Raw genomic sequence first — 25,267 nt, forward strand, 5'->3', positions numbered from 1 at the left:
TCAGGTGATCAAGACTATAACACATTGGAGCAGAAATGGACTGTGTGGCCTATCAAGTCTCCTTCGCCATCAAGAGAGATTATGGCTGATCTGATAATTCTCAATTTCCAATTTTATTTCTCGTAAGCTAAGACTCCCTCGCTGTATAAACATCTGTCAATCTCAGTCTTGAATTTGCTTCTTGACACAGCCTCTGGTAAAGAATTCCACAGACACACTACCCTCTGAGAGAAGAAATTCCTTCTTTCCTCTGACTTCAAATGGACGGCCCTTTATTCAGAGAATATGCCCTCTGGTCCTAGATTCTTCCACAAAGGGGAAAAAAACCTCTCCACATCTACCTTGCCAAGTTCCTTAAGAATCTTATTTGCATCAATAATGTCTTCTCTCATTTTTCCAAACCAAACCTTACCTACTCAATGCTCACTTCACAAGAAAATCCATCCATACCTGGAAATCAACCTAAATATGGGCCCAACACAGACAAGTGGGATTAGTGTAATTTGGGAAACTTGGTCAGCATGCACTGGTTGGACCGAGGGCCTGCTTCCATGCTGTACGAGTCCATGACTGCTCCCAACACCATTATATCTTTCCTTAGATAAGGGGAGCCATGCCGTTCACACTATTCTTCATGTGATCTGACATACATTGTTCTGGCAAAACTTTTCAGTTTTAAAACTCCATTCCATTGGAAGTAAAGGCCTATGCTCCAATTGCCTTGCCATTTACCTGCTGAACTTTATGTTTGCACTTTGTGATTTGTGCACGAGAATTCCCAAATTCTTCTGTGCTGTCAAGCTTTGCCTTTCTCCATTTAAATAACGTTCAGCTTATCTTCCTGCCATAGTGCATAACCCCACTTCTTCCCACATTATATTCCATTTGCCAAGCATTTGCCCATTCACTTAATGGATGTGTATCGTGCTGTAAAGTCTGGGTGTCATCCTTACTTCAAAGTAAAATACTACCGATGCTGTAATCTGGAATATAAACAAAGTGCTTGAGTAACTTCCAAAGAAGTATCACACTGTTCTCAAAGTATTAGATCTGTTTCCCTCTACAGAGATTTCTCAGATGTCTGAGTTTTCCTTGCACTTTCTGCTTTGGTCATCCTCACGAGTTATCTTACCAGCTATTTTTTATGTCACTTACAAACTTGCCAATTGTACATTCACTTCAGTCATAGAGTCATACTATCCTTCAGCCCAACTTGTCCAGACTGACCAAGTTTTTGAAACTGAACTCGTCCTATTTGCCTGTGTTTGGCCCATATCCCTCTAAGCCTTCCCTGTCCCTGTACCTGTCCAAGTGCTTGTTTAATGGTGTAATTGTAACTTCCTCTACCACTTCCTCTGGCAGCTCAGTTCATTTACACATCACCCTCTGTGTGACAAAGTTGTCTCTTTTAAACTTCTCCCCTCTCACCTTAAATCTATGCCCTTTAGTTTCAGACTCCTCTACCCTGGGGCGAAAATACCAAGGTTGTTCACCTTATCTGTGTCCCTAATGATTTTATATACCTTCATAAGGTCAGCCTCAGCCTCCTACCCTCCAAGGTAAAAACTCCCAGCCTATTCAGCCTCTCCTTCTAACTCAAACCCTCTACTACCGGTAACATCCTTGTACATTCTTTTTGCAACTTTTTCAGTTTAATAACACCCTTCCTATAGCAGCATTGAAATCATTAATATTTACTGGTGTTAATTGTGCCCCCATTAGTGATCCTTTGGCATATTTCAGTTACAGGTTACCATCCTGAAAATGCCCCCTTTATGCCAGGTCTCTCACTTCCATTTGTGAACCAATCTTCCCTCCATGCGAATAAACCCCCAACATCATGGTGTCTTATCTTATTAACTAACCTTGTGCAACACATGTCTAATTGAAAGTCTTATTGAAATCCAAATGTATTACATCTACTGGGTCCCCTTTATCATTGTCAGAGGATACAGCAGGAAATAGATCAGTTGGAGGCATGGGCAGAAAAATGGCAGATGGAGTTCAATCCAGACAAATGTGAGGTGATGTGTTTTGGAAGGTCAAGTACAGGTGGAAATCATACAATGAATGGCAGAACCCTTAGGAGTATTGATATGTAGAGAGATCTGGGCGTGCAGGTACACAGATCACTGAAGGTGGCAGTGCAGTTAGATAAGGTAGTAAAAAAGGCCTATGACATGCTTGCCTTCATTGGAAGGGGCATTGCGTATAAGGGTAGAAAAATTATGCTGCAGCTTTATAGAACTTTAGTTTGGCAACACTTGGAATATTGCATTGATTTCTGGTTAGTCTGGGTTTGTTTTCACTGGAACACAGGAAGTTGAGAGTTGACCTGATAGAAATTTGTAAGATTGGGAACGGCATGGATAGAGTGGAAAGTATGAGTCTTTTTCTCAGGATCCAATTACTGTGGGGACACAGGAGGTAGGGTGGGGGGGATAGAGTTTAAAAGAGATGTGTGAGGCACGATTTTCACACAAGTGATGATGAGTGCCTGGAATGTGCTGCTGGAGGAGGTGGTGGAAGGAGACACAATAACAGTGTTCAAGAAGCACCTGGATGAATACCTGAATAGGGAGGGAATAGAGGAATACAGATCCTGTAAGTGAAGATAGTTTTAGTATGCAAGGGCAAAAAGTGTCGGCGCAGGCTTTGAGGATTGAAGGGCCTGTTCCTGTGCTGTATTGTTCTTTGTTCTTTATACCCTGCTTGTTACCTCCTCAAAATATTCCAATACATTTGCTGGACATGATCCCTCCTTCATGAAGCCATGCTGACTCTGCTTGATATGTTATGCGTTTGTAAATGTTCTGCTATAACATCCTTTATAATAGATTCTAGCATTTTCCCAGGAATAGAAGTAAAGCTAACTGGCCTATAGGTACCTGTATTTTTGTCTCCTTCACTTTTTGAATAAGGGTGTTACACTGAAGTTTCCACTGGGACTATTCCACACTATGAAGATTGTTCAAAGATTAACGTATCAGTACATCCATTATTTTAGAACATAGAACATTAGAACATTCGAACATTACAACATTAAATTACAGTGCAATACAGGCCCTTCGGCCTTCGATGTTGCACCGACCTGTCATACCAATTTGAAGCCCATCTAACCTACACTATTCCATGTACGTCCATATGCTTGTCCAATGACAACTTAAATGTACTTAAACTTGGCGTATCTACTACCGTTGCAGGCAAAGCATTCCATACCCTTACTACTCTCTGAGTAAAGGAACTACCTTTCTTTAGGTGGGCGGCACGGTGGCACAGTGGTCAGCACTGCTGCCTCACAGCGCCAGAGACCCGGGTTCAATTCCCGCCTCAGGCGACTGACTGTGTGGAGTTTGCACGTTCTCCCCGTGTCTGCGTGGGTTTCCTCCGGGTGCTCCGGTTTCCTCCCACAGTCCAAAAGATGTGCAGGTCAGGTGAATTGGCCATGCTAAATTATCCGTAGTGTTAGGTAAGGGATAAATGTAGGGGTATGGGTGGGTTGCGCTTCGGCGGGGCGGTGTGGACTTGTTGGGCCGAAGGGCCTGTTTTCACACTGTAAGTAATCTAATCTAATCTAATCTAATCTACCTCTGACATATGTCCTATATCTATCATCCCTCAATTTAAAGCTATGTCCCCTCGTGCTTGCCGTCACCATACTTGGAAAAGGCCTATCTAACCCTCTGATTATCTTATATGTCTTTATTAAGTCACCTCTCAATCTTCTTCTCTCCAATGAAAACAGCCTTAAGTCCCTCAGTCTTTCCTCGTGAGACCTTCCCTCCATACCAGGCAACATCCTAGTAAATCTCCTCTGCACCCTTTCCAAAGATTCCACATCCTTCTTATAATGGGGTGACCAGAACAGTACACAATACTCTATGAGATTGTCGAGATTCTCTGCCTTTCTGTGATTCTAGCATGATGCACACGTTCCCACTGTCTTCTTGATGCCATTGTTGTTACTTCATTTAATATCCGAGGATGTATCCCATCAAATCTAAGGCACTTTTGCCTTTTAGTCCCATTAGTTTCCTCAGTATATTTTCTCTGATGATAAGTTATTATTTCAATTTCCTCTCCTCTTATTGACACTTGTTTATTCGGTGATTTTGGAATGCTTTTAGTGTAGTTTATCATGGAGATTATTTATTCATGAACCTGGTATCAAAATAATTATCTTGGGTGCACTCTACAGATGATAGAATCTGAGTAACAAGGTAGAATTTTCTTTGGATTTAAAATTAGATGGTATGAAAATCAAGGTAGAAGATATGCTTAAGATTGAAAGATGCATTTTATTTCAGCCAAGTGAAATCAAGAGTCAGGAGTCTCCAGCTAATGATTCATGACTGAAGTCATGATGGACAGTTCTCATAAAAGGTTACAAGAGGTGTCAAACATTCTCAATTGCCTTTAGGAAGATGGAGGTGACCTAGACATCTTAGGTGCTGTAATATTTAAAGGGAGACAAGTGCTTTAAAGTCAAGTCCTTTGCCAGGCCAGCTATACCAATGATATAATAATACTTAGAGTGAACAAGAACTTTCTATTGGATACTGTGTATTCGTCAGGGATCAACAATGGCATCAAGACGACAGTGGGAATGTGTGCATCATGCCAGGATCACAGTAAGGCAGAGAATCTCGACAATCTCATAACATTCCATCAGACCTTTCATTCAAAAGCATGAGATTTTTCTTTCACAATACTATTTGCTCCTAGTCACTGACTACTTTTCTAAATTTCCAATTGTCAGCTAAAGGACAGTTAAAGTTTGTCAGTGGTAAACTGACAATGAACGCAATATTCAGCATGTTCAGTCCACCTGAAGAGATCATGCCTGTCAATTTGCCACCATTTACAGACTGACCATTTGAGTGTGCCAACTGCAGCATGAACCATGTGACATAGATCATGGTGGGTCCAGAGTCCTGCCAAATTGCATAACTGGGGCAGTATCAAAGGTAAAGGAGAAGGTAGGATTACCGGTTAGTGATTGTGTGGTTTGTTCCCAGAAAATTAAAGGAAGGCACAGGATGTGAGAATGTCATATTATACCAAGAAGCCATAGGAAAGTAGGGAAATTCAATGATAAAACAAGCTTAAAGATTTTATTTTTTATATATAAGATTCCCTACAGTGTGGAGACAGGCCCTTTGGCCCAACCAGTCCACACCGACCCTCCAAAGCGTAACCCACCCAGACCCATTTCTCTCTGACTAATTGACCTAATGCTATGGGGCAACTTTGCATGGCCAATTCACCTAACCTGCACATCTTTGGATTGTGGGAGGAAACTCAGACACAGGGAGAATGTGCAAACTCCACACCGACAGTCACCCAAGACTGAGGTTGAACCTGGGACCCTGGTGCTGTGAGGAAGCAGTGCCAACCACTGAGCCACCGTGCATCATGAAGGCAGTATTTGGGATAAGGCAGACGAACTGATGATGCAAATTGAAATAAATTAATCTGATCTCATAGCCTTACAAAAACATGGTTGCAAGATCAAAACTGAGACTTAATGTTTCTGGATTTTTGAGCTTTTGGAGAGACAGGAGGGATGGTAAAGGCGGTGGGTTTGTATTCTTAATAATAAATGAGAGGAGGAGTGTTGTAAGTAATGATCTTGGGTCAGATAATGTAAAGTCTAGTTGAGCAGATGTAAAAAAAAGGAAAGGAAGACATTAGTCAGAAAAGTGTACAGACCCTGAAACAGTAGCCACTCAGTAGAAAAGGCTATAAAACAGCAAATAATGGAAGCATATACAAATAATAGAGCAACAATTATGGCCTGACTTTAATATTCATGTTGATTGGGTCAATCAAAGTTGAAAGAATGGCTGCAGCAACAAATTCATAGACTGCGTGAGGGATAGTATCCCCGAGCATTACATCATGGGAGTAGGCTATCTTGGATCTGATATGCAATAATGAGGCAGATTTAATAAATGACCTCTGAGCAAAATATGCCCTCAGAAGCAGTAATCATAACATGATGGAATTTATTACTCTGTTTGAGAGTGAGAAATTTAGGTGAGAAACAACCGTGTTTCACTTAAAGGGAGTCACAATGAAATGAGGATATAATTGGCTAAAGTAACCTGAGTGGATATGGTCATTGAATCCCCACAGTGTGGAAACAGATTATTCAGCCCAACAAGTCCACACACTGACTCTCCACAGAGTATGTCACCCAGACTTACCTCCCTACCTTATCCCTGTAACTCTGCGTTTCCCATGGCTAACCCACATATCCCTGGACACCACAGGAAAATTGGCATGGTCAATCCACCTAACCTGCAAATCTTTGGACTGTAGGAGGAAACCAGAGGAAACCACACAGACACAGGGAGAGTGTACAAATTCCACACAGACAGTCGCCCAAGGCTGGAATTGAACCCAGGTCTCTGGCGCTGTGAGGCAGCAGTGCTAACCACTGACAAACCGTGATTGGTAGGGGTGGCTTTGAATTAGGTTTATTGTCACATGAGTACAATGAAAAGTTTAGAAACCACTACTTACAGTGCCATCTTAGATACAAAAGTACCCACTTGGTACAAAGTAGAAAACTGAAGAAAACAAAGTGAAAAAGTTAAACACTGCAGTCCTTCTTACTAAAAAGTAAAAAAAACACAGTAAACAGCTCAATATCACAGTCTGTAAGTGCCTGGTCATGCTGGGCTCACAATCCTCACAAGGGCTGGACCTCACACTGCTCCAGGCTTGACTTCACCACCCCCAGTCCCAGCCTGGGCTGCCTGCTCTCACTGACTTGCGAAAGTAAGGAAGCAGCAGCAGACATTTAAAGAGGCAAAAAGACATTCCAGTACAGAGGAACCCAATTAAGGTTATCCAAGGAAGTTAAGGGGAGTGGTTGAAAGAAACAGCTTAAAAGGAGGCCAAAGTCAGTGGCAGCCCCAAAGACTGGGAAACATTTACAGTCTAGCAAAGCAGGAGATTTAAAAAATGATAAAAACAGAGTAAATAAACTATGATGGTAAACTAATGAGGAAGATAACAACTGACGATGGGAGCGTCTTTAAATATATAGAAAGGAAGAGAGAGGTCAAAGTGAACATAGTCCCCTTAGAAAATAAATCTGAGTAGAATGTTTTGAGGAACAAGCAAATGGCAGAGGAGTTAAACAGGGCAAAAGTGAGGACTGCAGATGCCGGAGATTAGTGTGGAGAGTATGGTGTTGGAAAAGCACAGCAGGTCAGGCAGCATCTGAGGAGCAGGAGAATCAACATTTCGGGCAAAAGCCCTTCATCAGGAAACAGGAATTAAACAGAAATTCTGCATCAATCTTTCTGGTGGAAGGTACTTCAAACATTCCATTAATAGTGAAGGACATGAGTGCGGAACTAAATACCATCACCATCACATTCATTAAGGATTTAGTATCAGGCAAGTTAATGGGGCTAGAGGCAGATATTATCCCAGTCCCAAGCCTCCACCTCGGCACCACCCTGTGTACCTGTCCATCACTCCCCTCGACCTATCACCTCCTCCCTCACCTCCATCCACCTATCGGTTTCTGAGCTACCTCCCCCCATCCCCACCCCCACCCCCCTCCTATTTATCTCTCAACCCTGACCCACAAGCCTCATTCCTGCTGAAGGGCTTATGCCCAATATGTCGATTCTCCTGCTCCTCGGATGCTGCCTGATTCGCTGTGTTTTTCCAGCAGCATGCTGTCAACTCTGATCTCCAGTATCTGTGGTCCTCACTTTCTCCCATTTCCAATTCAAACATCCCTAGTCCCACCTGACCTCATTCACCTACCTGGAATCTACTCATCTTAGCCTCCTTACACCCTATTCCCTTTATCCACTTGGTGCTTAATCATTTACCTAATACACCTGTCCTTTGACAGTAGTTTTCAATTGGGCTGGTTTCAAGGATTCTGGACAGGGTCCATAAGAGAAGGCCCATGACCAGAAATCTGCAACGTAGAAATCATCTGAAAATCAGTGAGTATTTTTCATCCAATCAGGGCCAGGACTGATCAGAATTCCTGGGCCCTTATATGTACAGGAGACACAACACAATTTTCAATAAACTGCAGCTTCCATCCAAAACAAATGGATGAGTCGAGGGAGATCAACAATCCGATGGGTAACTTTGGTTCAGAATCTTATAGCTGTATTTTTCCATAATCGTACTATTCCAGAAGTTATCACATTCACAGGAGCATAGAATCGTACAGTACAAAAGAGGCCATTTGGTCCATCGAATCTGTGCTGCCCAAAATGCCTATATTAATCCTGCTTTGCTGTAGCAAGCTTTGAATGATTTTTGAGGAGATATTGATGAGGTTAGGATTGTTTTCACTGGAGTTCAGATGAATGAGGGGGGGATCTCATACAGATTTATAAAATTCTAACAGGACTATACAGGGTAGATGCAAGGAAGATGTTCCTGATAGTGGGTGTGACCAGAACCATGGATCATGGTCTGGGGATTCCGGATGGACCATTTAAGATGAAGATGAGGAGACATTTCTTCACCCAAAGGGTGGGTAAGCCTGTGGGCTTCATTACCACAGGAAGTCATTGATGCCAAAACATTGAGTGTATTCAAGAGGGCGTTGAGATATAGCACTTGGGGAGAATGGGATCAAAGATTATGGGGAGAAAGCAGGATTAGGCTATTGAGTTGGACAATCAGCCATGATCTTGATGAATGGCAGAGCAGGCTCGAAGGGCTGAATGGCCTCTTCCTGCTCCTGTCTTCTATGTTTCTACTACCCCAAATGTTATGGGTGGCACAGTTGCTCAGTGGTTAGTACTGCTGTCTTACAGCACCAGGGACATGGGTTCAATTCAAGCCTTGGCTGACTGTCTGTGTGGACTTTGTGCATTCTGCATGGGTTTGCTCTGGTTTCCTCCCACTGTCCAAAGATGTGCAGGTTAGGTGAATTGGCCATACTAAATTGCCCATCGTGTTCAGGGATGAGTAGGTTAGGTGCATTAGTCAGGGGTAAATATAAGGTCTGGTCTGGGTGGGGTACTCTTTTGAGGGGCGCTGTGGACTTGTTGGGCCAAAGGGCCTGTTTCCCCACTGTAGGAGTTCTAATTCTTATGACTCTTCAAGTGCTCAGCCAGTTTCTTTTTAAAGGTTGTGAGGTTTTCCACCTCAACTACCGTCCCAGGCAGTGCATTCCAGACCCTCACCACCCTCTGGGTGAAAAAATGTTTCCTCAAATCCCCTCAAAAGCTCCTGCCTTTCACTTTAAAATTATGTCCACTTGTTGAGTTGAGAGGAACACCTACTTTCTGTCTGCCCTATCCATGTCCCCCATAATCCTATACATCTCTGTCAGGTCAATCGTTGGCAGAAGGGGAGAAAGAAAAACAACAAAATTCTTCAGTGGCTTTTACGAAGAGCTTTAGCAGAGGAACTATCATCATTGGTGGGAAACTGCGCAACAACACTGAAATAAAGAAACAATGGGTGAAATGTTCCAGAATGTTGCCCCAGGTTAAGGTCACAGCAAGTGCCATTTGAACACAGAGTTCGATAAAATGCCCTGGTAATACTTCTTCTTCAGACTTCTTGTCAATTTCCTGCCCCGAAACAATTGGCTCCTTAAAGGGACACTCAGTGCTTTGCCCAAATTTGTTCTGGAGAGAGAGAGAGAGAGAGACCCATGGCTGTGAGGCAGTTCGACTGTGGAAGGTTTCATAGTCCAGCCCCATGCACTTGGTTGAATCCTTGCCGATAGCAATTAGCGGAGGTGCTCCTGCATGATTTTTCTCCCCCTCATCCGAATTTGAAGGTTCTGGTACTCAGCTTAATTGAAGTATTGTCTCCTTCACTTGCAAAGATCACAGAACAGTTTATAAATAAGTAACTTGCATTTATTTATTGCTTTTCATGATCTTGGAATATTCCATGCCATTTTGTAGCCAAATAAGTACTCTTGAAGTGTAATTGTTCCTTGGGTGGCATGATGGCTCAGTGATTTGCACGTTCTCCCAGTGTCAACGTGGATTTCCTCTGGGTGCTCTGGTTTCCTCCCACAATCCAAAGATGTGCGGATTAGGTGAATTTCCCATAGTGTTAAGTGCATTAGTCAGAGGGAAATGGGTTTGGGTGGGTTACTCTTTGGACGGTCAGAGTAGACTTGTTGGGCTGAAGGGCCGATTTCCACATTGTAGGGAATCTCATCGAAAAGAAATGCAGCAGCCAATTTATACACAGCAAGCTCCCACTATGTGATGGCTTTAAGAGGTATATTTTGTCCTTTTTTTTTGTTTGAAGAGAGGTTTTGAGACAGAGGTGCCAAGCAGTCTGGTTCAAAGCCTATGAAGTAACTAGCTTGTGAGGCCTTGGATTTTTCGTTTTGAAGTTTGGAACAATAGAATGGGTGGGGTCAAGCTTCCACAGAACCAGGATCTTTGGTTTCAGTTTTTCAGTAGCAGCTTCTGGGATCTTGAAGCTGAATGTAAAAGCTCTCATTTTGCTCTCTGTTACAGCTAAAAGCTGGGGGTTCTCTACCTGCTGCTAGAATTGCATGTGAGACAATCTGTTTTACTGAATTTGCCTTTACCAAGGGTATGTTGATGGGATGTTGGTATATTAGAACAGTACTATTTAGTAGTTAAATCATCTATTATTCTATTAGATTTTCCAGTAGAGTTAGGCTCTTTCATTTCGAGTAGATGTAGAGTAGTTTTTATTTGTCATTTCTACCATGTACAACTGATACAGTAAAAAAACGAGACAACGTTCCTCCAGGACCAAGTGCTATATGGCCAGCACAAACTACACGATCATATACAGGGCGGCTTAAAGTGCATTAGAAGTGCAAAACATGCAAATTACAGTGTAATAAAAGAATGATAATTAATAGACATTGTTCTAGCAGCAATTTGAAGTCATGCAAAGAATTTCAGATGGAAAAGAGTCCAAACATACTGTGTTAAGGAGCCTGATGGCTTAGGGGAAGAAACTGTTGCACAGTCTGGTCGTGAGAGACCGAATGCTCCGGTATCGTCTGCCAGATGGCAGGAGGGAAAGAGTTTGAGTGAGGGGTGTGTGGGGTCTTCCACAATGCTGTTAGATTTTGTTGTATTTTAACTATGATGTATGAATAAGGTGCTTTTTGCTTCAAGACTGATAGTTTGATCAATCGCATTGCATCCGAACACAACTAGGAGAAAGTGAGGACTGTAGATGCTGGAGATCAGAGTCAAAAAGTGTGGTGCTGGAGAAGCACAGCAGGTCAGGCAGCATCCGAGGAGCAGGAGAGTTGCTGTTTCATGCATAAGCTCTTCATTCCTGATGAAGAACTTATTCTCGAAACGTCGATTTTCCTGCTTCTCGGATGCTGCCTGACCTGCTGTGCTTTTCAAGCGCCTCACTTTTTGACCCTGATCTGAAACTCAACGCCTGGTCCATAACAGATAAATCCCCTGATAGCTGTCTTAGTGACCTTGGTTTGCAGAGTAAAGAGTGTCCAAGGCACTGGGGAAATAACGGAACTTGCTGGAAAAGCTCAGCAGCTCTGGGGAGAAAGCAGTGTTAATGTTTCAGGTTGAGTGACCTTTCCTCAGAAGTTGACCCGAAACATTAAGTCTGATTTCTCTCCAGTGATGCTGCCAGACCTGCTGAGCTTTTGCAGCAACTTCTGTTTTTGTTTTTGATTTACAGCATCCGATGTTCTTTCAGTTTTCTTGCTGGGGAAATAATTTCTGTTCCCTTATGAAACAGTGACCGTGGCATCTTTCCATTTACCTGAATGGACAGATAAGCCCTTGGTCTAACATCTCACCTGAGCAGCAGCACTCAGACAGAGCAACACTCGTTTGAAATCTTAATCAGGATTTTGTGCTCAGATCCCATCTAGAATTTTGTTTTCATTTCCCTCCTGGGAAGTGGACATATTCATGGGCACAATGTCAGGGTGAATGACCCATGTGATCAAAGAGAGGTTTGGTTCGTGTGAAGCTGGAAAAGTACAGCAAGTCAGACAGCATCTGAGGAGCAGGAAAGGGTTTTGGGCCAAAATCCTTTGTCCTGAAGGCTGTCTGACCAGATGTGGTTTTCCAGCTTCAAATCTTGCTTTTCCTTCCAGCATCTGGTGGCACGGTGGCTCAGCGGTTAGCACTGCTGCCTCACAGCACCAGGGACCTGGGTTCAATTCCCGTCTCAGGCAACTGTCTGTGTGGAGTTTGCGCATTCTCCCCGTGTCTGCGTGGGTTTCCTCTGGGTGCTCCGGTTTCCTCCCACAGTCCAAAGATGTGCGGGTTAGGTGAGTTGACCATGCTAAATTGCCTGTAGTGTTAGGTGCATTAGTGAGGGGTGAATGTAGGGGGATGGGTTTGGGTGGATTGCTCTTCGGAGGTTATCAGTGTGGACTTGTTGGCTGAAGGGCCTGTTTCCATACTGTAGGGAATCTAATCTACTCTTCAGTCCTCACTGTCTCCAGAGATGTAGTTGGGCCACTGTGAAAAAGACTGACTTGCTTGACATGTTTTACTTGTTAAGATGCTCACTTTATTCCCTTTTCCCTTCCACAGAATTTCTACAAGGACATTGACCGAGAGGAGATGTATATACGGTGAGTGAGAAACCCACTGATTCTCGATCAATCGAGACCTTTCACTTTCAAGCCCTCATCAACTGGAGCACATCACAAGCTGCTTTGAGAGTGTTCTGAGTGACACTGCTGTTGTCCATTCAAGAAAGACTAATTGCATGCATCTCACACCTTTCCCAAGCACAGAACTCCTCAAAGCTGCTGGATGTTACATTGAGATTCAGCACGTCTCACATCCACAGGTGTCCCATGTAATTGCACAGACTTGCATAGAGATACAATATATTATAGTCAATTCCATTGTTTTGTGGAGCAACAACTGGTTAATTGGCCCGTATTGTCTACATTTATGCTCTAGTCAAGCCTGCTCTCACTTACTTCACCTCACTCCATTGACATCCTTCCATCCCTCTGCCCCTCATGTGTTTTTCTTGAATCCCCTTTAATGCACCTCAACCACTCCAGGGGGCAGTGAGTTAGACATTCTTACCAGCCTTGACATAAAGATGTACCTCCTGCAATCCTTGTTGAATTTATTGGTGAATGTCTTTTATTTCAGGCCTCTCCAAAAAGCAGGAGCACATAAACTATTGAATTGTTTTTCTCTTTAATGAGGTGTGAGCATGTCAGGCTTGGCCAGCAATTTTAAAAATTTGCTCATGGGTCTTGGGCGTCGCTGGCTGGCCAACATTTATTGCCCGTCTCTAATTGCTGTTGAGAAGATGGTTGTATTATTGCCCATTCCTGATTGCCCAGAGGACATTTAAGAGTTAACTACATAGTTGTGTGTCTGGAGTCACACGTAGGTCAGACTGGGTAAGGATGGCAGATTTACTTCCCTAAAGGGTATTCTTGAGCAGATGTGTTTTCGTGATAGTTGGCAATGGCGACATGATCACCAGCTAATTTTTTGAAATGGACTAGCTAATTTTTAATTCCAGCGTTTTTATTGAATTCTAATTGCACCAGCTGCTATGGTGGGATTTGAATGATTACCCCAGAGCATTAGCTTGGGGTTCTTAATTAATAGTCCGGTGATATTACCACTACACCATTTACTCCTTGGAATAGTCGCATGTGTCTATAATGTGCGGACAAATATAGATTTACACAATTTTAAAATCTGTCAGGTCACATCTAAACCATACTCATGATTTGAGGTTCGGCTGTGAATAAAGTTAAAGTCCCCTGTTAGACAAGGGGATAAACTTTAACACTACAAAGTGGTCAGGCTGTGAAAGATAGAAATTAAGGAGGGAGTAACTTACTGTTCACAATGGGAAATGCACCATGGGGAGTGTATGCCCTGAGGCACAACTGCATTAGCAAAATCAATGGCATAAATATTATTTACACTGAGGCACAGCAGTAGGAAAATCTCAGGGCAGGGAAAATATATAAAAAGATGGAGCCTAACAGGAGAAATGGTTAGAATATATTTAAGAATGTAATAAGAATTGCAGATAACTAATCAAAATCACAATATTGGCAGCATGACTTAAGCCATTAAAACAAATTTGGAAAGTCGCGGAAACACACATGCATTATGTTTGAGGCTACAGAAAGTAGGACAGTGACCATTTTGTTTGTGTGAAAGCAGGAAAATTTGTCCCTTTTATCTGCAGAAGGCAGGAAACCACTATATTGACTGCAAGAAAGTGGGAAAACATCCCAGTAGGCAGTACAGAGATACAACTACAGGGGAATCTCGATTATCTGAACGAGATGGGCGGGCACTATTTCGTTCGGATATTGATTATTCAGTGAATCGATTCAGTGCCTTTCTTCTGGGGCTCAGAGTTTTCCATTAAGTCTGCTCCCTGTTCAGGAGAGTAGTAGCAGCACAGCACCCGCGAGGCCCTGCCTGCCCCATGCCCCGCCCACACATCCCCTACCCACCCCCAACACGGCCCCTGTCTGCACCCCCCGCCATGCCCATTCCCAACACCGCCCCCTCCGTCCAACCCCCCCGCCTGTCCCCAACACCTCCCCCTCCGTTCAACCCCCCGCCCATCCCCAACACCGCCCCCTGCGTCCACCCCCCCACCCGTCCCCAACACCGCCCCTGCGTCCACCCCCCCGCCCGTCCCCAACACCGCCCCCTCTGTCCACCCCCCGCCTGTCCCCAACACCTCCCCCTCCGTCCAAACCCCCGCCCGTCCCCGACACCACCCCCTCCATCCGCCCCCCGCCATCCCCAACACCTCCCCCTCTGTCCAACCCCCCACCCGTCCCCAACACTGCCACCCCATGTACCCCCTGCCCATCCCCAACACCAGTCCCATCTGCCCCCACCTGTCCCCAACACCTCCCCCCGTCCACCCCCCGCCCATCCCCAACACTGCCCCCCCAACTGCTCCCCTCCCGTCCCCAACACCACTGCCCATCCCCAACACTACCCCCATTCACCCCCCACCCGTCCCCAACACCGCCCCTCCATCCGCAACCCCCCCCCAACCTGGGCCCAACACTGCACCCCCTCCTGCCTCACCCCCACCTCCCCGCGCGACTACCATCCACTCCCACCCCAATCCACCCCCGCTCCCTCTCCGGGGCAGCCGGACTGGTCACACAGATACACACACACACGCACACACACACACACACACATACACAGACACGCACACACACAGACACACACACACAGACACACACACAGACACACACACAGACACACACACAGACACAGACACACACACACACACACACACACACCTTTTTACTGCAACTTCTTGACAGGTTCCACCTTTGCCCTATACAGAGATTATCTGGTGAAGGGGGGATTTTGTGGTGCATGCCTCTGTAGACCTCCATGGAAAGTGTTGGGAGAGAGAGGGGGGGTGGGAGGATAGTCATTTTGAGACGGTGCCTGCGCTCCCATCAGTCCAGGACTGTTCTCGGCAGCACTCTTAATCACTGCCAACAGAAGACGTGATCAGTGTGGGACACGTCTTTGATGTAATGTTTCTGTTGGGACCTCGAGGTCTCCTTCGGATAATCGGGATCCCCTGTAAATTGCCATAATGCAGAATTAGAAACTTTATTAGAAAAAGGGACCAAGCATTCCTCAAGCAAACACTTCAATATCTTATAAAACAATGAAAATAAAACTAATAATGTCAAGTTCTTCCAAATAAAAAAGCTTAACTTAGCATTGCCTTTCTACAGAATTAGAAACTTTAAAGACAGACATACAACAACATTCCAATACTGCAGAATTTAAAGAGGACTACATGATAATGTTAAGAAAATCCGAAAGAACAAATAATATATACAGAAGAATTTAATATCAGAACTCAGTATAGAACATAAGATTGAATATCTTGGGAAAAACAGCTTCGAAGTACAGATTTGTTTCAAAATAAAATATTAAATCTCAAGTTGAACAAATAATACTGTACTCTATAGGATACCTTTGAAGAAATTGTTCAAGTTTTTTGACAGTGATTTTAAACCAAGAACAAATAAACTTCCACGGCCAATGAGGGACAGTGGAGGGAATGTGCCTGGAGTAGGAGGATGTAAGGGAGGTCCTAAATGAGTGCTTTGCTTCAGCATTCACTAGTGAGAAGGGCCTTATTGTTTGTGAGGACATCGAGGTACAGGCTGATACACTGGAACAGGTTTATATTAAGAAGGAAGATGTGTTGCAAATTTTGAAAAATATTTGGATCGATAAGTCCCCGAGGTGAGATGGGATAGACCAAGGTTACTACGCAAAGTGAGGGAAGAGATTGCTACACCTTTGGCGACGATCTTTGTGTCCTCATTGTCCACTGGAGTAGTGCCAGATGATTGGAGGGTGGCAAATGTTATTCCCTTTGTTTAAAAAAGGGAATAGGGATAACCCTGGGATTTACAGACCAGTCAGTCTTATGTCGGTGGTGGCAAATTATTGGAGAGGATTCTGACAAACAGGATTTATGATTATTTGGAAAATAATAGCTCGATTAGGGATAGTCAGCATGGCTTTGTGAAGGGCAGGTCATGCCTCACAAAGCTAATTCATGTTTTGACAATGTGACAAAACACATTGGATGTGGTGAATATGGATTTTAGCAAGGCATTTAATAAGGTTTGCCATGCTAGGCTCATTCAGAAAGTAAGGAGACATGGAATATAGGGAAACCTGTCTGTCTGAATATAGAATTGGCTGGCCCGTAGATAACAGATGGTGATAGTAGATGGAAAGTATTCAGCCTGGAACCCAGGAACCAGTAGTGTTCTGCAGGGATCGGTTCTGGGTCCTCTGCTCTTTGTGTGATTTTTATAAATGACTTGGATGAAGAAGTGGAAGTTTGGGTTAGTAGGTTTGCTGATGACACAAAGGTTGGTGGAGTTGTGGATAGTGCGGAGGGCTGTTGTAGGTTGCAACAAGACATTGACAGGATATAGAGGTGGGAGAAAGTGAGGACTGCAGATGCTGGAGATCAGAGTTGAGAGTGTGTGCACAGCAGGTCAGGCAGCATCTGAGGAGCTGGTGAATTGACATTTCAGGCAGGAAATGGTGATAGGATTCCGAGCTGGGCTGAGAAATGGCGGAAGGAGTTCAACCTGGAAAAGTCTGAAGTGATTCATTTTGGAAGTTTGAATTTGAATGCAGAACACAGGGTTAAAGGCAGGATTCTTGGCAGTGTGGAGGAACAGAGGGATCTTGGGGTCCAAGTCCATGGATTCCCTCAAAGTTGCCACCCAAGTTGATAGGGTTATTGAGAAGGCATATGGTTTGTTGGCTTTCCTTAATAGGGATCTGTGTTTAAGTGCCACGAGGTTGTGCTGCAGCTCTGTAAAGCCCTGGTTAGACCACACTTGGAATATTGTGTTCAGTTCTGGTCGCCTCATTATCGGAAGGAGGTGGAAGCTTTAGAGAGGGTGCAGAGGAGATTTCCCAGGATGCTGCCTGGGCTGGAGGGCATGTCTTATGAGGAAAGGTTGAGGAAGCTAGGGCTTTTCTCATTGGAGCGAAGGAGGATGAGAGGTGACTTGATAGAGGTATACTATGGAATGTTAACAAGAGAATTCATAAGATGCAGAATTGTTGTTGAAATTATGGATGTGTCTTTCTCAAATCTGCTAAGCCCAAAGAAGATTTGACTTTCAGGAAAGGTATTTGTATCAGGCTGGAAACAGAGACCATAAACAACAATAGAGAAATCCTAGGAAGAAGTAAATTGTATTGTCACCTGATAACTCCAGAATCTGTTATACAGTATGTTATACAGTATAAACACTCGATAGAGACATGTGGTAAGCTGATAATAAGTTGGCTAAATGGAAGGTACCAATTAAAAAAAGCCTCCTCCATCAGGCAGCAGATATAACAACTTAAACAGATTCAAAAACTTTGTTTTCCCTGCTGTGATTAGACTTCTGAATGGGCCTCTCAAATATCAAATTTCTTGTTGATTTTGGTCTTTGTGCGCCTTCTCTGCAGCCATAACATTCTAGTCCTCAGCTCTGTTCTCTTATCCTTGTGCACTTTGTACGGTATGATTTGCCTGCATTGTACGTAAAACAAAACTTTTCACTGTACCTAGGTACATGTGACAACGACAAATCATACCAAATCATAAGCACAAGCAGTGCCCAGCTATGATAAAAGAATATAATATCTGTAAAATATTATTTGACTTCCAGGGTATGTGCTGAAGTAGGGTGTAGTTTTCGAGCAGCAAATGAATGAAATGCCTATTAATTAAAGATGTTAATGCTGTTGAACAAGCAAAATTAGAAAAGGTACCCAATGCATTCCTAATGATGATCCAGTTGATTCACATTTGGTACAATCTGTTTATATCAATGGACGTCTCATCGTTCTTAAGCTTGATAAAGAGTTGAGCGCCATTCAAATCTGGAGGGAGATGATGACCTAGTAGTATTACCACTGTGCTATAAATTCAGAGACCCAGATAATGTTCTAGGGACCTGGGTTTGAATCCCGCTATAGCGGAAATAGAATTCAACCAAACAAAATCCGGAGTTAAGAATTTAATGATGACCGTGAATCCATTGTTGATCATTGGGGAAAAAAAAACATAAGGTTCACTAATGCCCTTGAGGGAAGGAAACTGCCATCCTTACCTGGTCTGGCCTACATGTGACTCCAGACCCACAGCAATGTAGCTGACGCTTAACTGCCCTCTGGGCAATAAGTGATGACCTAGCCAGAAATGCTCTCATCCTGTGAATGAATAAAGGAAACAAAAGGTCAAATGCCATGGATGAAGAAATGGAAGTGAAGTTCTGCAAAGATGCTGTCGGATTTTAAAGAATCCTAAATTTTTTATGACAGAGAAGGTTTCAACCTCAGTCATTAGCTCAGTTAGTGAGAGGCAATAAAAAGTGGGTCCAGCCATCGATGCTCACACCCCAAGAATGAATAAAAAAACTAATAAACTTTAAAAGTTTGATTTTCTCTACTTCAAACCAATTTGCTCGTTTCACTGTGGAGGTTGTCCTAATTTCCTGGTCTTTGCTGAAAAACTTGCAAATGTACACTTTGCAAGTATTTATATAATTCTCCTTCGGAAATGTTTAATCACCCTACAGGCAATGTAGCCCAGGTCCCAGCAATCGGTCATATAAGAGAGCCTCCTTGAATGGTATCAAGCACCTATTTGTAAATCAGAACACAACTCTCATTAGTCTCCTGCGAGGATGGTCGGGACTTTCACCATAAAAGAAACAAATTTGATATCCTGAAAGAATGATGGAGTAATGTATCTGCGGATTATTTCAGCAAGTACACAGACAGCTCACTGAATGGCCCATTTTTAATCTTGTGCATAGAATTTTAAAGCTCAGAAACTGGTGTTTATGCTCCACATGAGCCCTTTCCATCAACTCGGCGTATCAGGATATCTTTCTATTACCTTCCCTTTCATGTACGTATCTAGCTTCCTCTGAAGTACTCCATGCAGTAGTGGTTTCTGGACGTTATTCTCCAAGTAAAATTTCTCATGATTTCTAGTTGGATTTATTTGTCAGTGAGGCATGACAGTACAGTGGAGAGACCAAACAGGTCCATGCCCACTCGCTGTAACGTAATCCAGTCAACCCCTCTCTATTCCCATAGCTCTCCACATATATTTCCCAGTAGTACCCACCTAATCCCTTTTTGAAATCGTCTTTGATTGCCTCCATTTCCACAATCCTCTAAGGTAACAAGCTCCAGCTCTGCAGCTCCCAGGCTCTGGGTGGCTTAGCCATGAAAAAGACAGGATTACAGGGATAGTGTAGGGGATGGGCCTAGGTGGGATGCTCTTCAGAGTCTCGATGCTGACTTTATGGGCCAAATGGCCTCTTTCCACATTGTTGGGCTTCTATGTTTCTATGATTCTACTGATCCTCGAGCATTGCTGGCCTCTGATTAGCTGACATCTCCCAAGGACAGGTTTCCCTAATGAGGGTTTAATCAGATAGAAGACCTGGTTCTGCCTGATTAACATATAATGGGCGCAGCTCTCCCACAGACAGTAATGCAATGTTCCATGCACCAGAAGAAAGACTGTGGCCCTGGCAATGAATCTTTGAGGACAGCATTGTCTGCAATCTGCGAAACTGAAAAAAAAATCATGACTCCATGATTCGCTGTTTTCTGTGCTGAAAACAACTATTTTTAATCCAAACTTACTCTGACAATCCAATTCAATCAGTTTCAGTTTTATTAACTGACGATTTACTCATGACTGTTTCCTTTTATTCAAGACTATTGAAGATTCCAACACAGCTAGAAATGTTTTCATTCGATCCAGCCTGTCAAATTCCTTGCCAGTTATAAATATCTCCTGACTTGTTTAGTTTCTGGAAGATTTATTCTCAGCCTTTCCTGATTCTTGATTACTTAGTGCCCATTATAAATTTATTTGCACATTTCCTTGTTCTCGAGGAAAGAGTGATCATAATGCAGTTGAATTTCATACCAAATTTGTGATTCCAGCCCAAAACATGGCTTCAGCTTATAGATTTACATGGAGTCATAGAGTCATACAGCACAGAAACAGACCCTTTGATCCAACCAGTTCATTCTGAACATTATCCCAAACTAAACTAGTCCCACCTGCCTGCTCCTGGCCCATATCCCTCCAAACCTTTCCTGTTCGTGTCATGATGAATTAGTATAACTACCTTAAAGCCGAGTCAGTCAAGTCGCAAAGATATTTTACAAGTGTGTTATCCAACAAAAGTTGAGAACTTTGAGTTCTTTGAGGCTCTGACGAGACAAGATAATGAAGGTCAAACAGTGGAAGTGATGCAATTGGAATTCAGTAAGGCATTTGATAAGGTTTCCTACTGTAGGCTCATTCAGAAAGTTAGGAGGTATGGGATACAGGGAAATTTGGCTGTCTGGACACAGAATTGGCTGGCCAAAAAAAGACAATGAGTGGTAGTAGGTGGAATGTATTCTGCCTGGACGTTGGACGTTGACCAGTGGTCTCCCACAGGCATCTGTTCTTAAGCCTCTGCTCTTTGTAGTTTTTATAAATGACTTAGATGAAGAAGTGAAGGGGTGCACTAGTCAGTTTGCCAATGATACAGTGGTCGATGGTGCTGTAGATAGCGTCGAGGGTTGTTGCAGGCTACAACAAGATATTGACAGGGTGCAGAGCTGGGCTGAGAAGTGACAGATGGAGTTCAACCTGAATAAATGTGAAGAGATTCATTTTGGAAGGTCAAATTTGAATGCTGAATGCAGGGTTAAAGACAGGATTCTTGGTAGTGTGGAGGAACAGCGGGATCTTGGGGGCCATGTACATCGATTCCTCAAAGTTGTCACCCAAGTTGATAGTGTTTTTAAGAAGGTATATGATGTTTTGGCTTTCATTAACAATGAGATTGAGTTTAAGAGCCGTGAGGTTTTCCTATAGCTCTATAAAATTTTGAAATATTGTGTCCATTTCTGGTCGCCTCTTTATAGAAAGGGTGTAGACACTTTAGAGAGAGTGCAGAGGAGATTCTAGGATGCTGCCTAGATTGGAGGGCTTGTCTTATGAAGAAAGGTCAAGAGAGCTTGGACGTTTCACACTGGTGAGGAGCAGGAAGAGAGGTGACTTGATAGAGGTGTACAAGGTAATCAGAGGCATAGATAGAGTAGATATTCAGAGACTTTTCCCCAGGGCAGAAATGGCTGTCACGAGGGGTCATAATTTTAAGGTGATTGGAGGAAGGTATAGGGGAGATGTCAGAGGTAGGTTCTTTACGCAGAGAGTGGTGGGTGTGTGGAATTCACTGGCAGCATTGGTAGTAGAGTCAGAGGTATTCGGGGAATTTAAGTGACCTCTGGGCAAGCACATGGATGGCAGTAAACTGAGGGGTGTGTAGATTAGATTGATCTTAGATTAAGATAAATGCTTGGCCTGTACTGTGCTGTGCTGTTCTATGTTCTACATTCTAACTGAGCCAGTTTTAGAAAAAAATAGGAAGGAGGAGCAGCAGTAGGTATTCAGCCCCTGAAGTCACTCCACTATTCAACCAGATCCAAGGCAAGCAAGTAACAGAGAACAGAAGGCAATCAAAAGTGGAGCTGAAAGGCACGGCACGGTAGAGAGCATTGGAGGAGCAGGAAAATTGACATTTCAGATCGGGACCCTTCATTAGGACCTGACTAAGGGTCCTGACCCGAAATATTGACCCTCCGATGCTGCCTGACCTGCTGTGCCTTTCCAGCTCCACTTTTTCTCAACTCTGATTTCCAGTCCTTACTTTCTCCACACAGGGAATATATGATTGTATTTTACATTTGGTTTGACAAAGAGAAAAATGGTTCTAAGACCTTTATGTCAAACTTAAATAAAAGCAGTTATAAGGCATGAAAGCAAAGGTACCGAGAATGAACTGGCAAATTAGAAATGTAGTGACAGACATTTAAGGGAATATTTCAGAATTCACGGAACATATCCTTTTAAATGGGAAAGAATAAATTCCAACGGGAGGACCCACCATCTGTGCTTAACTTAAAAATTAAAGAAAGCATGTAACTAAAAGAAAATAATAATTAATTGGGCAAAGATGGGTGACAAGTCATATGATTGGATAGAATATAAAACAGCAAAGAATGACTGAAAGGTTAATATAGAGAGAAACATTAGTTTCAGAGAGAAACTAGCCAGAAATATGTTTTAGAAATGATAGCAAGATTTTCTATAGGTATCAAAAATGATAAGATTTAACAAAGTGAGTGCTCAGTTTATAGAAAACATGTTTGAAGAATTGCTAACAGAAATGTAAGAGATGGCAGATGAACTGAACAGGTATATTACATTGGGACTTCACTGTGGAAGATAAAAGTAACATCCCAAACGTGGCTATAAATTAGGAAATGGGAAAAAATGGAGGAACTCAGGAAACTCACAAGCATGTGCAAAGAGCAACTGAACAAAATAATGAACCTGTGGCTGTCAGGTTTCTGGGGTTGTAATGGACAGAATTGCAGGATCTCAAGAGAACTAGTTACTAATATACTTGATGGGTTTGTTTTGGCATGATGAGTTGCTATTCTTATGTTTCATTCTCACACGAACATGTTGGTCCTGAACTTTGAACAACTGGCCTTTAAAAGACTCCCACATGTCGCCCCCCCTGATGCAATTTCACTCCTTACTGCTTCCCCCAATTTAGCATTTTCACCCAATGACCAGTTTTATCCTGATCTTAATGATCTTAAATCTTGTGGAATTACATTCGCTATTCACAAAATCTTTCCCCACCAAAAGCTCAATCACCTGGCCAGGCCCGTTCCCAGTGCAAGGTCTAGAACTGCCTCTTCTCAAAGCACTCCGCTTCTTCCTTTCCCGCCGTACCACCCAGTACCCTTCCACCGACACCCTCCTTCGACTGACTGAACTGGTCCTCACCCTGAACAACTTTTCTTTCCAATCCTCCCACTTTCTCCAAACAAAAGGAGTAGCCATGGGCACCCGCATGGGCCCCAGCTATGCCTGCCTCTTCGTAGGGTATGTGGAACAATCCATCTTCCGCAACTACACTGGCCCCACCCCCCATCTTTTCCTCCGCTACATTGATGACTGTATCGGCGCTACCTCGTGCTCCCACGAGGAGGTTGAACAGTTCATCCACTACACTAACACCTTCCACCCCGACCTCAAATTCACCTGGACAGTCTCGGACTCCTCCCTCCCCTTCCTAGACCTTTCTGTTTCTATCTCAGACGACCGAATCAACACGGACATCTACTACAAACCGACCGACTCCCACAGCTACCTGGACTACACCTCCTCCCACCCCGCCCCCTGTAAAAACGCCATCCCATTCTCCCAATTCCTTCGTCTCCGCCGCATCTGCTCCCAGGAGGACCAGTTCAAAATACGCACAACACAGACGGCCTCCTTCTTCAAGGACCGCAATTTCCCCCCCGACGTGATCGACGATGCCCTCCACCGCATCTCCTCCACTTCCCGCACCTCCGCTCTTGAGCCCCGCCCCTCCAACCGCCACCAGGACAGAACCCCACTGGTCCTCACCTACCACCCCTCCAATCTCCATGTACAGCGCATCATCCGCCGTCACTTCCGCCACCTCCAAACGGACCCCACCACCAAGGATATATTTCCCTCCCCTCCTCTATCAGCTTTCCGTAGAGACCACTCCCTCCGCGACTCCCTTGTCAGATCCATACCCCCCACCAACCCAACCTCCACTCCCGGCACCTTCCCTTGCAACCGCAGGAGGTGCAACACTTGCGCCCACACCTCCCCCCTCACTTCTCTCCAAGGCCCCAAAGGAAACTTCCATATCCGCCACAGATTCACCTGCACCTCCACCCACATTATCTACTGCATCCGCTGCAGCCGGTGTGGCCTCCTCTATATTGGCGAGACAGGCCGCCTACTTGCGGAGCGATTCAGAGAGCACCTCTGGGCCACCCGGACGAACCAACCCAATCACCCTGTACCACAGCATTTCAACTCCCCCTCCCACTCCACCGAGGATATGCAGGTCATTGGACTCATCCACCGCCAAACCACAACAACGCGACGGTCGGAGGAGGAGCGTCTTATCTTCCGACTGGGAACCCTCCAACCACAGGGGATGAACTTGGACTTCACCAGTTTCTTCATCTCCCCTCCCCCCACCTTGTCTCAGCCGAATCCCTCCAGCCCGGCACCGCCTTCCTGACCTGCAGTCTTCTTCTTGACCTCTCCGCCTCCACCCTACTCCGACCTATCACCTTCACCTTGACCTCTTTCCACCTATCACATTTCCAACGCCCCTCCTCCAAGTCCCTCCTCCCTACCTTTTATCTTCTCCTGCTGAACACTCTCTGCTCATTCCTGAAGAAGGGCATGTGCCCGAAACGTCGAATCTTCTGTTCCCTAGATGCTGCCTGACCTGCTGTGCTGTTCCAGCAATAAAGTTTCAGCTTTGATCTCCAGCGTCTGCAGACCTCACTTTCTCCTAGAACTGCCTCTTCCCTTGTTGGATTATCTACATAATGTTTCAAGAAACCATTCTGGATACACCCAACAGATTCTGCTCCACTTAAGTCCCCAGCACTAAGGGAGTCCAAGTCAGTATTGGAGAATTTAAAATCCCCTACTACAACACCCTGTTGCTTTTACATCTTTCCATTATCTGCTTACATATCTGTTCCTCCATCTTTTACTGGCGATTGGGATGCCTGTAGTATAACCAAAAATGTTCATCTGTTTCTCCCTCAACAGATGCTGTCAGACCTGCTGAGTTTTCTAGCATTCA

General features: G+C 44.1%; 1 protein-coding gene across 2 annotated transcripts in view; it reads left to right on the forward strand.

Annotated features, from left to right (window-relative positions):
- The window catches only part of LOC122553785 (dedicator of cytokinesis protein 2-like), a 1,246,386-nt gene that overhangs the window by 1,034,168 nt on the left and 186,951 nt on the right, over window positions 1–25,267 (forward strand). For both annotated transcript variants that reach the window (XM_087991733.1, XM_043698147.2), the window contains exon 36: window positions 12,534–12,574. In XM_087991733.1, the coding sequence (XP_087847859.1) occupies window positions 12,534–12,574 (41 nt within the window). The remainder of the gene's footprint in view (window positions 1–12,533; window positions 12,575–25,267) is intronic.

The sequence above is a fragment of the Chiloscyllium plagiosum genome, unplaced genomic scaffold (assembly GCF_037043375.1).
Source record: "Chiloscyllium plagiosum isolate Xiang-an unplaced genomic scaffold, Cpla_swu_hap1 HiC_scaffold_1, whole genome shotgun sequence".
Lineage (NCBI taxonomy): Eukaryota > Metazoa > Chordata > Chondrichthyes > Orectolobiformes > Hemiscylliidae > Chiloscyllium > Chiloscyllium plagiosum.